The sequence below is a fragment of the Podospora pseudoanserina genome, chromosome 3 (genome assembly GCF_035222485.1).
Source record: "Podospora pseudoanserina strain CBS 124.78 chromosome 3, whole genome shotgun sequence".
In the NCBI taxonomy this organism is placed as follows: Eukaryota; Fungi; Ascomycota; class Sordariomycetes; order Sordariales; family Podosporaceae; genus Podospora; species Podospora pseudoanserina.
This window is the reverse complement of record NC_085922.1, coordinates 365,913-378,480: the sequence shown is the minus strand read 5'-3', so window position 1 is coordinate 378,480 and position 12,568 is coordinate 365,913. Positions and strand designations below refer to the sequence as shown.

At 53.5% G+C, this 12,568-nt stretch overlaps 7 protein-coding genes across 7 annotated transcripts; 4 read left to right on the top strand and 3 right to left on the bottom strand.

The window, feature by feature from the left end:
* Positions 1–695: 695 nt before the first annotated feature.
* Positions 696–3,573, top strand: QC764_301160 (uncharacterized protein; the record flags this gene model as incomplete). The annotated part of the gene is made up of 3 exons (XM_062945243.1): positions 696–1,155; positions 1,216–1,863; positions 1,924–3,573. The coding sequence occupies exons 1-3, from the start codon at positions 1,153–1,155 to the stop codon at positions 3,571–3,573; spliced, it is 2,301 nt and encodes a 766-aa protein (XP_062801177.1). The 5' UTR covers positions 696–1,152.
* A 344-nt stretch (positions 3,574–3,917) lies between these two features.
* Positions 3,918–5,047, top strand: QC764_301150 (uncharacterized protein; the record flags this gene model as incomplete). The annotated part of the gene is made up of 2 exons (XM_062945242.1): positions 3,918–3,998; positions 4,060–5,047. The coding sequence occupies 2 exons, from the start codon at positions 3,918–3,920 to the stop codon at positions 4,903–4,905; spliced, it is 927 nt and encodes a 308-aa protein (XP_062801176.1). The 3' UTR covers positions 4,906–5,047.
* Positions 5,048–5,158: 111 nt separating this feature from the next.
* On the top strand, positions 5,159–6,459 carry MIA40 (Oxidoreductase; the record flags this gene model as incomplete). The annotated part of the gene is made up of 3 exons (XM_062945241.1): positions 5,159–5,554; positions 5,624–6,032; positions 6,084–6,459. The coding sequence occupies exons 1-3, from the start codon at positions 5,344–5,346 to the stop codon at positions 6,457–6,459; spliced, it is 996 nt and encodes a 331-aa protein (XP_062801175.1). The 5' UTR covers positions 5,159–5,343.
* Positions 6,460–6,859: 400 nt separating this feature from the next.
* On the top strand, positions 6,860–8,361 carry QC764_301130 (uncharacterized protein; the record flags this gene model as incomplete). Its single annotated transcript, XM_062945240.1, has 5 exons — positions 6,860–7,108; positions 7,165–7,327; positions 7,397–7,446; positions 7,516–7,976; positions 8,045–8,361. 5 exons carry the CDS (start codon positions 6,860–6,862, stop codon positions 8,082–8,084), a joined length of 963 nt encoding a protein of 320 aa, XP_062801174.1. The 3' UTR covers positions 8,085–8,361.
* Positions 8,362–8,824: 463 nt separating this feature from the next.
* QC764_301120 (uncharacterized protein) lies at positions 8,825–9,560 on the bottom strand (the record flags this gene model as incomplete). The annotated part of the gene is made up of 2 exons (XM_062945239.1): positions 8,825–9,283; positions 9,351–9,560. The coding sequence occupies 2 exons, from the start codon at positions 9,558–9,560 to the stop codon at positions 9,068–9,070; spliced, it is 426 nt and encodes a 141-aa protein (XP_062801173.1). The 3' UTR covers positions 8,825–9,067.
* Positions 9,561–9,584: 24 nt separating this feature from the next.
* Positions 9,585–10,031, bottom strand: QC764_0047550 (uncharacterized protein; the record flags this gene model as incomplete). The annotated part of the gene is made up of 2 exons (XM_062940356.1): positions 9,585–9,628; positions 9,869–10,031. The coding sequence occupies 2 exons, from the start codon at positions 10,029–10,031 to the stop codon at positions 9,585–9,587; spliced, it is 207 nt and encodes a 68-aa protein (XP_062801172.1).
* A 427-nt stretch (positions 10,032–10,458) lies between these two features.
* Positions 10,459–11,799, bottom strand: QC764_301110 (uncharacterized protein; the record flags this gene model as incomplete). The annotated part of the gene is made up of 2 exons (XM_062945238.1): positions 11,099–11,799; positions 10,459–11,042 (listed from the first exon to the last, which is right to left on the bottom strand). Exons 1-2 carry the CDS (start codon positions 11,538–11,540, stop codon positions 10,459–10,461), a joined length of 1,026 nt encoding a protein of 341 aa, XP_062801171.1. The 5' UTR covers positions 11,541–11,799.
* Positions 11,800–12,568: the final 769 nt, after the last annotated feature.

Below are 12,568 nucleotides of genomic sequence, written 5' to 3'. Positions count from 1 at the left end.
TGGTTGTAAACATGAACGGACCTGACCCACGCCGAAGCCTCGATTTTCTCCTCGCCCCCCTGCAGAACATGCATCGGCTTGCTCGGTTGTGGATTGTGTCTGCCAACATGTACAAAGACCTTCCTTTATTGACAAAAGCCGCTCAGAAAGGCGGCTGCCGCGGTTCCTGCCTTGCGCTGCATCGTGATCGGGTGGCGCTGCTGGGAGGTAACTGGCAGAATTAGCGGAAGCGGAGAATTGGAGGAGATTAGATCGAGGAAGAGGGATTGGTAACGGAGCGGGGGACCGACTTCTTCTTTTCCCATGAGCTTCACCGGGGACGATGTTTGAGACATAGGTAGTACCGCCCTCGAAGATGACAAACACACCATTAAAGATAGTGATTATGCCTTGAAAGATCAGGTAGTGAATAGGAAGTGAAAGGTCGTGACAGCCGCTTCTAAGATAGGTGATGGGCCTAAAGTATACATTTTAGTGCTTCAGGATTAGGTACCCGATAGGCCTAGACAAAATAATCGAGGGCGTTTTCATGATCTTTTCAAGTCTTTGTTTTATGTTGTAGTGTCCACCGTTTTGTCTACGACGTGCTGCCTCACATTAGAAGGGGGTTTTCGATGGCCTGGGGTTTGACTCCATTTGGACTGCAGGGCTTGGAGCATGCGGCCATCAACCAATGTCACGGACGAATTTGACGCCGAGGCGTTGCGGCCCTCTGGCGGCAATTTATTCGGCTGATACTTTGTATTGGATGGATGCCGTTGGGCTCAGCTCATTGGTTCGGCCATCCTTCCAGTTCCGAATACCCCGAGATGCTAGCTGTGTGCTTGCCGTCATGGCTGACATACCATTCTGCAGGCTTTCAGCTGCTACTGAGCAAGAACATGGGGGGAGATGTGAGCGAATGGGACTTTGATCCTGAACGATTCATATATGCGCACATGGTCTCAGCCCCTGTGCCTCAGCCTCACTTTGGAGCTGGAAACGCCGGACCTCTGAGAGTATCATAAGGAGGGGGGGGGGGTAAGACCCCTCCCAACGAAGCTTTGGGCTTGACAACTACACACTCTTTCGCTGAGCGGTTGGCAGCTGAAGCACCGAACAATTGGTTTTAGATAAGCCAGCCGTCGCGCAAGACGAGGACAGCAAATTATTATGGTGAGTCTGTTGAGAAATGTCGTCCGCATTACTTCCCTCGCTCATCCTTGCCCATAACAGGCTTGCCGACAACTCTACCCTCCTCCATCCAGCTCGGATACCGAGACGCACAAGATTGACATCTTCGCTGTCCATGGTCTCAACCCGCGGAGCAAAGATATCTCAGCCCACGCGTGGGATACATGGCGCGCACCAGAGGGTCCAGAGGGCCGTCTTTGGCTGAAGGAAGACCTTCCCCGCGTTGTGCCCGATGCGAGAATATTCCTGTATGAGTACGACTCCAAAGCCGTCTTTGGCAAGGACAGATCCACCTTCGTCGACAAAGCAACAGAGCTCCTGGAGACTGTGCGATGCGAACGCGACAAGGATGATACTAGACCGATACTATTTATTGGACACAGCCTCGGGGGGTTGTTGATCAAGCAAGCCCTGATCAACGCTCACAACAACCCCAAGTTCACCGAGATCAAGGATGTCACCACAGGCCTGGCCTTCTTTGCGACACCCCACAACGGCGGAGACTGGAAGCTTGTGAGCCTTGGATCTCTCGTGGCCAGAGTTGCAACTGCCACTGGCTTCCAGCCCGGAGACGACGTCATGGAAGTGTTGAGAGAGGGCAGTCTGTTTTCCGACATCTTGACCGAGATGTGGCAGCACCAACTGATGAAGTATGATATCATCTCGTTCTGGGGTTCCGAAGATTATGTGAGAGCTCACCCCCCTGTCTCAACCCGTTTGCATGGCGGTCTAACCTCAGGCCCTTCCAAGACTGTTCCCCCAAAGAGCGCCAAGCTTGGTCTTCCCGGCAATGTCGAAAACGTGGTGAAGCTCAACGGCGACCACAGCTCGCTGTGCAAGATCGGCACCACACAGAAAGACCAAGACAACCTCAAGAAGATTCGACGAAATATTGAGGATATCTACAGCAAGGCGTTGGAGAAACAACCACAGCCAGCCATCAGTCAGCCTAGGATTCCGATCATTAATGGCTGGGATGGCCAGGACCGGCCCTCCCCTCCGGTGCTTCCACCACGACCTATGTCGGCACAAAACACCCCTGGAAGGAGATCCGTCTCGCCGCAGCCTCCCGCCTTTTTCTCACCACCATCTGACCCGGGCTATGTCTCGCCAGAACCCGCCGCGCAGGAAATCTATGGCGACATATATCTCCCCACTGACCCAGCTGATACGAGTTCAGTTCGAGAGGCTGAACTCAGAAACGCCAACAAATGGGAAGAAGTGCGCCAGTTGGAACGACAGGTATTTGAAGAGCACCAGCGGACGCTAGGCCAGGAGAACGCCGAGACCATCAGTGCAGCGTATGAGATCGCCTACACGGCGAACGACACGGGTCATCTTCTAGACTGCGAAAGATGGACCGGCTGGGCGCTTCAAGTCGGCAGCCAATTCTTGAACCCCAAGCATCCCCTGATCCTGAAGCTCAAGAGGCTCGAGGGCGAGATCCTCACGGACAAGGGCGACTGGGAGGACGCCGAAAACATCTTGGCCAACACTCTAGTCAACCAACAGGATGCCCTCGGCCCCAACCACCTCGATACTCTCACAACCGAGCGTGCTCTCGGGGTGGTATGCCATGCTCTCAAGCGCCCAGAAGAGGCCCAAAACAGGCTGCAGCACCGTCTCGCAGCCCTCTCCGAAGTACTGGGCGAGAACCACGTCCTGGTAGTGTCGGCAGTGATTGACCTGGTCGAGATCAGCACCCCCTCGCCAGACGCAGACCCTTATGGTCTCGAAAAGACAAATCCCAAAGTGATCTCTGCCGAAGTCGGCATTCGAAACCTCTACAATAAGCTCAGGCAGTCGGTCGGTCCCACCAACCGGGTCACCCTCCGCGCGCTGAGGAACCACGGCAAGCTCAAGATCCTGCTGGGTGATATCACCGAGGCCGGTGACTTGCTACGTCGAGCCAAGTCCCAGACGGAGGAGACGCTCGGGCCAGACCACCCCGATACCATGGCCGCGGTGGTGGCCATGGCGATACTCTACGCCAAGACAGGCACCCCACGGCCTGGTGTCTTCCCGGCTGCGTCAAGGCCCTGGATGGAGCTTTACCTCAAGTGGCTGGAGCCGAGGAAAGGACTCAAGGTTGCAGAGGTCCAGAATGCGCTCGCCATGCTGGGCATGTCGTACGTGAAGGATGGCCTGTGGCTAGAAGCCGAAATGTGCTTTGAGAAGCTGGTGACGGCGTATCAAGGGACGAAGAAGCAGGGGAGTACAGAGGCCCAGCAGGCGAGCATGTGGCTTGAGACGTGTAGGATGACCACGCGTACCATGGGGGTCGCGAGGAACAGGGGGTATGGGGGAGGTGGGAATGGCGGTAACGGGGGAAGGGGAGGCGGTGGTGGGGGAGATCTTGCCAACCTGCTGGCCGCGTTGGGGCTTGGGAGAAATAGGTGATATTATGGTTTTGCTGATGACAAGATTCTTTGCGGCCTAGTAAATGTTAGCATGATTTGCATTGTTCCACTCATGTGGTTAGGGTTCGGTGTACGTGCCGATTGTCAAGGTTCAGGAGAGAGCAAAGTTGTAGGGTTCCAAATGCGCCATCAAGCCTCTCGTTGGGTGTGATGGACGATAAGGTAAGCTCCACTACACACTAAGGTAACTTTGAGCCTCAAAGAAGCCCATGGCACTTTGGAATTTTCTCTTTGGCTTTTTTCTTTTTGTCGTTTAGGCATCTGTCCACGCTCACCTTGACAAGCACCAGACAGCCAAATACCGACACAGGGGCTGGGGCACACATGAGCGGCAAGATCAACATCCAGGAAATCCGGAACGCTTACGCAAACGGACGAACCAAACCATCCAGACCAAGGTTGCAGGTATGCATTCCAACCCCTCCAGGAACGGCCGTCGAGTCAAATATAACTGACGAGGAAGCAGCCACGCAACGAATCGATCATCGCCGAGGCCGAAAGAGAAATGATGCACCCGGTAGATCTCGGCAGCCCCGTCACCCCACCAGGGGATGACCACTGGGACGACGATGACTTGGTAGAAGTGTCGATGCCCAGAACGCGTGACAACATCAAAGCGGCCTGCATAGAGAATGGCATCGCTGCCTTCAGCCTTTACGCTTCCAGGAAGTTCCGCCGAGTCAAGAACGCCCTCTTGTACGACTCTGCCCCGATCGATGACAGCTGGGAAACTATCAATTGGGACGAGGAACAGGAAGATCGCATGCAAGGGAAGGAGCAGGGCAAGGGCAAGGGCATGGCTCCCGTGTACTATTCCTTTGTGTCGTCCGCTCTGTCGGGTAACGAGAAGCCGCGGAGGTTCAGAGGCGATGCTGCAGTGGATGGGCAAGAGGCGCGGGCATATCATGCTGGACAGCGCGGTGCCGGGGGGGAAATGATGAAGCCTCGCCTGCGGACAGCGAATGCCCCAAGACAGACAGAAACCCATCAGGCTGCTTCCAAGAATGCCGACAGCAACCTTGTTCAGCCCGCTGAGAAGCCTGCTGCGAAGAAGTCTTTCGAGAAGAGCACCGAGAAGGCTATCGAGAAGCTTGCCCAGAAGGCTGCTGACAGGGGTGCTGACAGGGCTGCTGAGAGGGCTACTGAAGAAAACACTGAAAATACCATCGCTAAGTGTGAGAAACCAGCCGAGCCAGTTGCGGCGCCGGTCAAGCAAAAGGGAAAACAAAAGAAGAAGAACCGCAAGTATCAGAATGAGGACTGGCTCGCCGAGGAGAACCAGCTGGATGGGTCGACATGTGCCGCCGAGTAAGCGAGGAGATTAAAGAGTGGTGGACTGTTGACAAAGGCAGCAATAGGTATTATGAAGAGTGTTTTCTTCTGTATTTAGTGTACTAGCAGCAAAAACTCCGAGATAGTACAGGTCAAAATAAATAGGTAGCTCTGTTCCTGGCAGGTGTCATCAATTATGTCAGTTGATGCGATGCAGTCAAGAAATGTCCGTGCCGAAGCTGACTGAATTTGTGGGTTCTTCCCCTCCATTGGCCAATCATATTGCATCCGGTAAATTCCCTGCGCTGTGCCGGACGGGCCTTGGAGGTCATCACCAAAATTTTGGGATCCATCCCATCTTCTGGGGCAGCCGTTTGTTGATCACCGGACTCGGCCGGAGCACAGTGTTGTTGCATTCTTGTCTTGTACTGCTTTCTTCACCACCACCCACCACTTGCCAATCCAGTCTGCAGCCAAAATGTATCGCTCCGCGCGCTGCGCCTTGCGCGCAATTCGGCCAGCGCCGACGACCACATCCAGCTTAGTAACCGCTCCCACCCGCCGGTTCGCCTCGACATCGGCCTCCACCAAGAAGACTGGCACATGGAAGGGAACAGTGGTACGATGGGGTCTTGCCGGTGCTGCGCTATACTACTACAACACCAGCCCAATCTTTGCTGATCAAGTCCGTAAGTTGCTGCCTTGGTCTCTCATGCCTTTCTGCTCCATGCGGTGCTAATCATTCTGGCCCGGCACAGCTCAACCGCAAACCGCCCCCGCCGAGTTCTCCGAGGCCGATCTCCCCACCATCGACGCCCTCATCGAGGAGAAGCGTCGCCATGCCCCTCCCCCACCCCCACCACAAGCTACCAAGGCCGCGGTAGCAGCCGAGATTGAGCAGGTCGCCAACGAGGAGGAGTCTAAGCCAACAACCGAGTCCCCAGTGACGGCTGCCACAGAACTTGAGCCCGGCTCGCCCGAGGCCCTCGAGCAAGAAGCCTCCCAGCAGGGTGCTTTCAACCCCGAGACCGGAGAGATCAACTGGGACTGTCCCTGCCTGGGCGGCATGGCCCACGGTCCCTGCGGTGAGGAGTTCAAGGCGGCCTTCAGCTGCTTCGTCTACAGCAAAGAGGAGCCCAAGGGCATTGAGTGCATTGACAAGTTCCAGTAGGTTTTACCGTGCCACCACTTCTCCGTGATGCTGACAAATGGAAACAGGGGCATGCAAACTTGCTTTAGACAGTACCCCGAGATCTATGGATCCGAGCTAAACGACGACGACGATGACGAGACTGTTGTGGCCCCCGAGGGCATCGAGGTCGCGACCAAGGCTCCCGAGTCTGACGCGAAGTCGGCTGAGCAAGCTGAGAAAGATCGGGAGGTCCAGAAGCTGGTCGGGGATATCCAGGCCAAGAAGAAGAAGGAAGCCGGGGAGGAGAAGAAGGAGCAGGCCGAGAAGAAGGTTGAACAAAAGGTCGAGGAGAAGAAGGTTGAACAAAAGGTCGAGGAGAAGAAGGTTGAGGACCAGAACGCGGTGCCATCACCTGTGCCCAAGGAGGCGGTGGATGCTACCGATGCCAACAACAAGCAATAGCCGGGTGTTGGTAGGCCGGCGTGTACAACATCACGACAACAATAGACATTCTCGATTAGGGTTCTAATTTTAAGGGGCCGGTTCGTTGGGTTGGGTTAGAGAAAGGTATTTAGCGTGGTGCTAACGGAACAAAACCCGGCCAACTGGGTTGGATTGTATGTTATCGTCCTGCTGCTTTGTGTATAAGGTACATTATGTACCATTTAAAGACATCAATGCTTCAAAAGCGGTCTTGAAAATCTACACTAGGGCTGGAGTGGACGTGGGAGATAGGAGGGTGAGGGCTGTCGCTGACAAACGTTCCCATGCCTGGCTCTGGACCCGCCGAGATCTCGACTGATCCTCGGGATCTTGCAGGCCCTAAAACGTGACATCTTGGATGCTTGAGCTGTCCAGGGGTATGGCGATGCACGACAACACAAACGGGCATCAAAACGGCGCTGAACAGGCCCAAGCTCCAGCAGCTTCGCGGCTGTTCGATTGGTGGGCTGCCTTGGCCCTCGAGAAAACAAGCGGAGCCGCAGACGTCATCGTAGCCAGGAAGGGGCTTGGCGGTCTCTCAACCCCCGGCTCCCACCCGAGCGCCCGCTTCCGTTCATGGCCGGCAACTGGGCAGAAGCAATCAAGCTGGGCCTTGCCAGGTTCTGAGGTCACCTTCCCCTCCCTCCCACTCCATCACCTGCTTTTTGCCAAAAACATCGCCAGTCTCTCCGACCCACGATAAATACCATCATCACGAGCCACGACCGTTTTCTTTTTCTACTCGTTTATCACTTGACACTGCAACTCACCACTTCTCTTTGTACCGCATTACTGCTGCAACACGCATTTCTCCCATCCATCACAACTTCACAAACAGCCAACACAAGTATGCTTGCTTCGTCTACGTCGTCGACAGCCTATTCGCAAACAAAAATATCTGCTAACGTCTTCGCAGTGTCGTACGCTGAAGTCGCATCCAAAGGCCCCAAGCAGACTCCTGAGGAGGTATGTTCGCGTCACAGCTTTTCTCTGTCTACGTAGTTACCTTGCCTCTGATGCTAACAACCATTTCAGGCTGCTGCCCCTCAACCACCCCAAGTCGTAGTCGATGACTCCACCTCCACCTCTTCCCTTATCGATGTTGACACCCCCTCTGTCCGCACCGTCCCCTCTGATTTCGCCGAGCAAGAAGTCAAGACCGACACGCAGGCTGCCCGGATCGAGCGGGAGGAGGCTGAGAAGAAGGCCCGAGCCAAGGCCGAAGCCCTTCGCGCCGAAGCTGACCTCGCTAAGAAGAAGGCCAAGAGCAAGGCAAAGAAGGCGGACACCTGGTTGACGAAGCGGTTCGAGAATATGGGCGATGGTCCCGCGGGCGCGTTGGCTGTGGCGAATTTGATTGCCGTTATTGGGTTGAGCGGGTGGTTGGGCTTCAAGGCTTGGAACTCATATGAGCGCGGCAGACTGAGCTGGAAGGATGTCGGTCTCGGGCTGGGTCTGATCGGTGCTGTTGGGGCTGTCGAGGGTGCCTTCACCAAGTGAGTAGATGCTTTCTCCGAGAGAATGAGGCGAGCGGCAGGGGTAATTGCTAATCGGTAACAAATAGCTATCTCTACAAGGCCAAGGGGAAGGGCAAGGAGCAATAAGCGACTACGTGGAGGGCGGTGGTTCGATGAGGCGATATTGAGGCGGATGTCGGTAATTGGGCATCAAAAAATGGGAAGAACGGTTCAAGGGCGGGGTCGAACATTCAGCTTCCGTCCATACCACACTGAATAACTTTCCAGGCGGTTTTCATTTGGCTTTTTTTTTTTGTCACAGGCATGGGTTACGACAGGACATGGCATATGGATTCTGTATCTCAGCTGTTCTTTTCTTGTCTCTGGTCAGGCTTTCACGGGGTCAATTGAATGCTTTCTCATCGAGCTGTTTCGTTGGAGTGGGTGAGTGTGCACAGGGGTGTGCTGCGCTAGGCCCACAGTGACGCAACTGCCTCCATCCACTAGGAGGGGACAAAATGTATCCACATTTGACGACGACGTCTCTTTGGCACTCAGAACATCAATACAAGTGCTGCCACATTCTCATAGTATGAGCATGTTTTTGACTTCCGGCAAGTCCAGGATTTAACCGTCCTGGTCTGGGGGAGTCGGACTCACATTAGGGCCCTGCACATAATTCGAATATTCACCATCTTTCGTGAACGACGGACGATACTTTCGAGGGAAATGATAAGGACCGATTGTACAGAGAGAGAAATTGCAGGCATCAAAGAGCCATGTGGCTCGCAGAGAAGAGGCACATGCATCACCGCTTGGACATGACAGATTCCAAAGTGTAGGAACTGCCGCAAAACGAATGTATTTTCTTTATTTGATAACCCCAACCCCATAGTTACCTAGGTAGGTAGGTAGGTAAGTAGATAGGTAGGTATCGGGCTACTTCAAAGCCGAATCACTGTGGGACCCATCTCTTCGCATTCCGGTCTTTTCTGTCACCTGTTTTGCTCGTGTATCATCTCCAACCACCCCTCTTACCACTTCCACTCCCTCCTGTCGCATACCTATGTGGCTCCCTCCGAAAGAAAAAAAAAAGCGAATGCCAGTGGTATACAGTCTCCCAACTCCATTCAGCAGCGGTACCAGCAAAGCATGCTATGACCGGTGCGACCGTCAGACGGCGTATAGCACTTTCCTCCCCCAGTGATGGTGTTTCCGGTCTGGCCGATGGGGTTCTGGCAGTTGGAGTCGTAAAAGACCTGGCAGTTTGTGCCGTAGGTGCCGTCACCGGACGCTTTGATGCTGGCGATGGCATCGCCCGAGGAGTAGCAGGTGCCGCTGCATCTCTGTTTTCAACGATATCAGCTTCCGAATGTTTGATGGACAGGAGGGCGAGAAGAGACTGGGTCGTACGCCAGGGTCAATGGCATTGATCATGTCATTGCAGCCGGTGCCGCGGTAGTAGCGGCCACACTGGCCGTTGACTACGCCGGCAACTGCGCAGGCGGACCGACGCTGCAGCTCGGTTGCCTCGAGGTTGATGGGCTTGGGGGAGTTATCGAGGGTGGGAATGGATGCCACGAGGTTGGCTGCGATGAGCAGGAGGAAATTTTGCGCGAGCATTCTGAAGAATTGGTGATTGTCGTGTTATGTCTGGTAAGTACTGTATTGGATGAAGAGGAGTAGACAGTCTAGGGAGGGGGAGGGTAAAGAAGGTGGCATTTATGCAGTTTTCCGGGCTGCCTTCCTCACATTCTTTAGTCTTTCTTCATTGTGTGGCCCCTCAAAGCGACTTCCCTCTCCACAGAGAAATTTTGTCACATCCCCGGGCCGCGGAAAAGCTTCCATGAAAAGGAGACCCTAGTGAAATCATACTTCCATGTGGTGACCAATAGACTCGGTAAAGTTGGGTCATGATAGGGATAACTAACCAACCGAAGCACGTTCCGATGCTTCACCCTCGGAGACCGAGGACAAGGCCTGTGTAGTTGTGCTACGACGATATCTGACCAGAGGCGACTTTGGCATAAATAGGCAAGTAGGCGAATACCACTTGCCACGCCCTTCCGTGTGCTTTGCTGACTTCGCTCCCATGAAGAAGAGCGGTGACTGTCATTCCAGGTACAGCTCTCAGAGCCAAATAACTTCAGTGGTGCAGGTGAGGCTATGGGATGAATAAGCTCTACTTCGGCTAGGCTTGCGTGTTTGGGACAAGTCCATTTGCCGAGTGTAAATTGAAGGCTTCAGCTGACGCAGGTAGTTTATTAAGCGTTGTCACACTTTGTCGATCTGTCGTGGTTGCCTCTTGTAACACTGTTGTGCTGTACTAGCGAGGAACTGTAGGCATCTTGTGTCTGGAGTAAGGTAAAGTCCACTATGATAAAATAGAATATACGAGGGAAATCCGTCTTGCGTTGATGAAGAAGACCATCACTTCGTATATGTACCACGTAATTGAAACAAACAACGCAAAACGACGGCCAGAGCCACCCCGATGATCGCGTCAGAGACATAAATAAGCTCACTTTCCAACATGGATCACCAGCTTCCCCGCGCTCTTTCCTGTCCTCAACTTGGCAAAGGCTTTCGGCACATCCTCAAATTCATACGTCTGTTCAATCACAACCTTGATCTTCTTCTCCTTGATCCACTGCCCCAGCACCTTTAGGTCCTCCGCAGAATCCTGAATAGTGTAAACTTCGTACTTGCTCTTGCCCCCTCCCAAGAAAGACGGCAGCAGCGCCCTGGAGGCCGCGGATCGAAGCGCGCCGAGCGACAACGGGCTCCCAACCTGTACAAACTTCCCGCCTGCAATGAGGAAGTCATCAGACGCTTTGTACAGGTTGTCGGGCGTGCCCACGTTGTCCAGAACCTGCGCGAATACCTTTCCTTTGGCACGCAAGTACTCGCAGACGTCTGTGGTGGTGTAGTCGATGATCTCGTCGGCACCCAGCGATTTGACGAGCTCGGCCTTGGCCGGTGAACATGAGGCGGTGACGTGACAGCCCAAAACCTTGGCGATTTGCACGGCAAAGGAGCCGACACCACCCGAGCTACCGTTGATGAAAATCTTGTCGCCCTTTTTGACATTGGGCTGGATTGCCTCTACAAGATAGTTGTCAGTGAGATGGGTGATATTAAATGGAAAAAGCGGGACATACGGTACGCAGTCAGTCCTGCCACTCCAATGGCAGCCGCCTCGTCGACTGTCACACCCTCCTTGGGAAGGACGGCAACAACGTTGGCTGGCGCGATGATGTACTCTCCGAGAGATCCATGCTGTTTAGGCCCCAAGCGACCGTATACTATATCTCCTAGTGCGATTGAGTCAACCTTTGTCCCAGCTTGAACCACACGGCCACAAAAGTCCATGCCAGGGGTGGCAGGCGTCTTGATGACTAGCCGCCGGACAGGGCTGGGCAACTCTGGGACTTTGTGGTCGGCTGGGTTGATGGATGCTGACAAGACTTGAATCAGCAGTTCATTGGGTCCAGATACAGTCGGAGTTGGGACTGATGTTGAGATGGAGAGGTTGGCCTCTAATGTTGGTGAGGTGTTGGTGTAGATGTGCGCTTTCATTGTCGTGGGGATAGTGGATGCCATGGTTGCGATTAAGCTGTTAGGGGGAACAGGCTCGAGAAGAAGAAATCTGGAAATCAGATGCTGATATACGTGAGTACAGGTGGTGTGACACGGTGGACTATGTGTTCTTGATCAGGATGGATCATGTTATATAGGTCGATGTCAAGTGATGCGAGGCGTTCCTATTGGGTCACTGACAAATCCACCACTGAATGACGCGAGTACCCCGCCTTTGCAAACAAAGTCTTTGCATTCGGGTTAGGGTTGCAGAATTCCGCCATCATCATGGACGGTTTCCCAACACGGACAAATTGAGGATAGTTGGGTTTATCTAAAGAAATATTGGATTTCACCCTTGCTACATGTCAGCGCATGACCAACCACTCGGTCTTGGGTCCTTTCACCCATTGAGGCCAGGACGAGGAGATAATAAACAGTGGGTCTAGCCCCTGAGCATACCCCTGAATCGACCCCCCTCCCTCAATGAGCCAGACCTGCAAGTGATACTATCGTTGCACTGTTGATAGACCCAAGACTTTGTTTTCCTCCATTTCGGGGGTAGACTTTTCGTGTATCCAGTTAGGAACATGGAAATGCACACCCCATAAGAGTTGAATCAAACACTAAAAATGATTGGTTCATCCGATCTGCTAACGAAGAGCACAACTGTGCTCTTGACCTGCTACTACTCATGCAGGTCGCGCCACCTGAAGCTGAGCGATGGCAAAGGCCAATAAAAATTAGGACTCTGAACTGTGATAAGTCGTTATAAATCGTTAGTGACGACACCAGCAACTTTCATGGTTATACGGTATACCACCAGGCTTGAGATCTGGAATCAGAATTTCCGATATCTATAATCCGCCAAAACAAGGGAACAACGATTTAGACAACATCTCATGCTGACTTGAGAAAGCTGCAAGGCGACATAGGTACCTCACCGACAAGATGCCTACCGAGGACATGGAGGAGTTTTGGGCTTGTGTGAGTAGTTGGCAATATCTGAGCTAGGCTTGGTGACAATCGAGACGTCTCAATTGTTTGCGGTT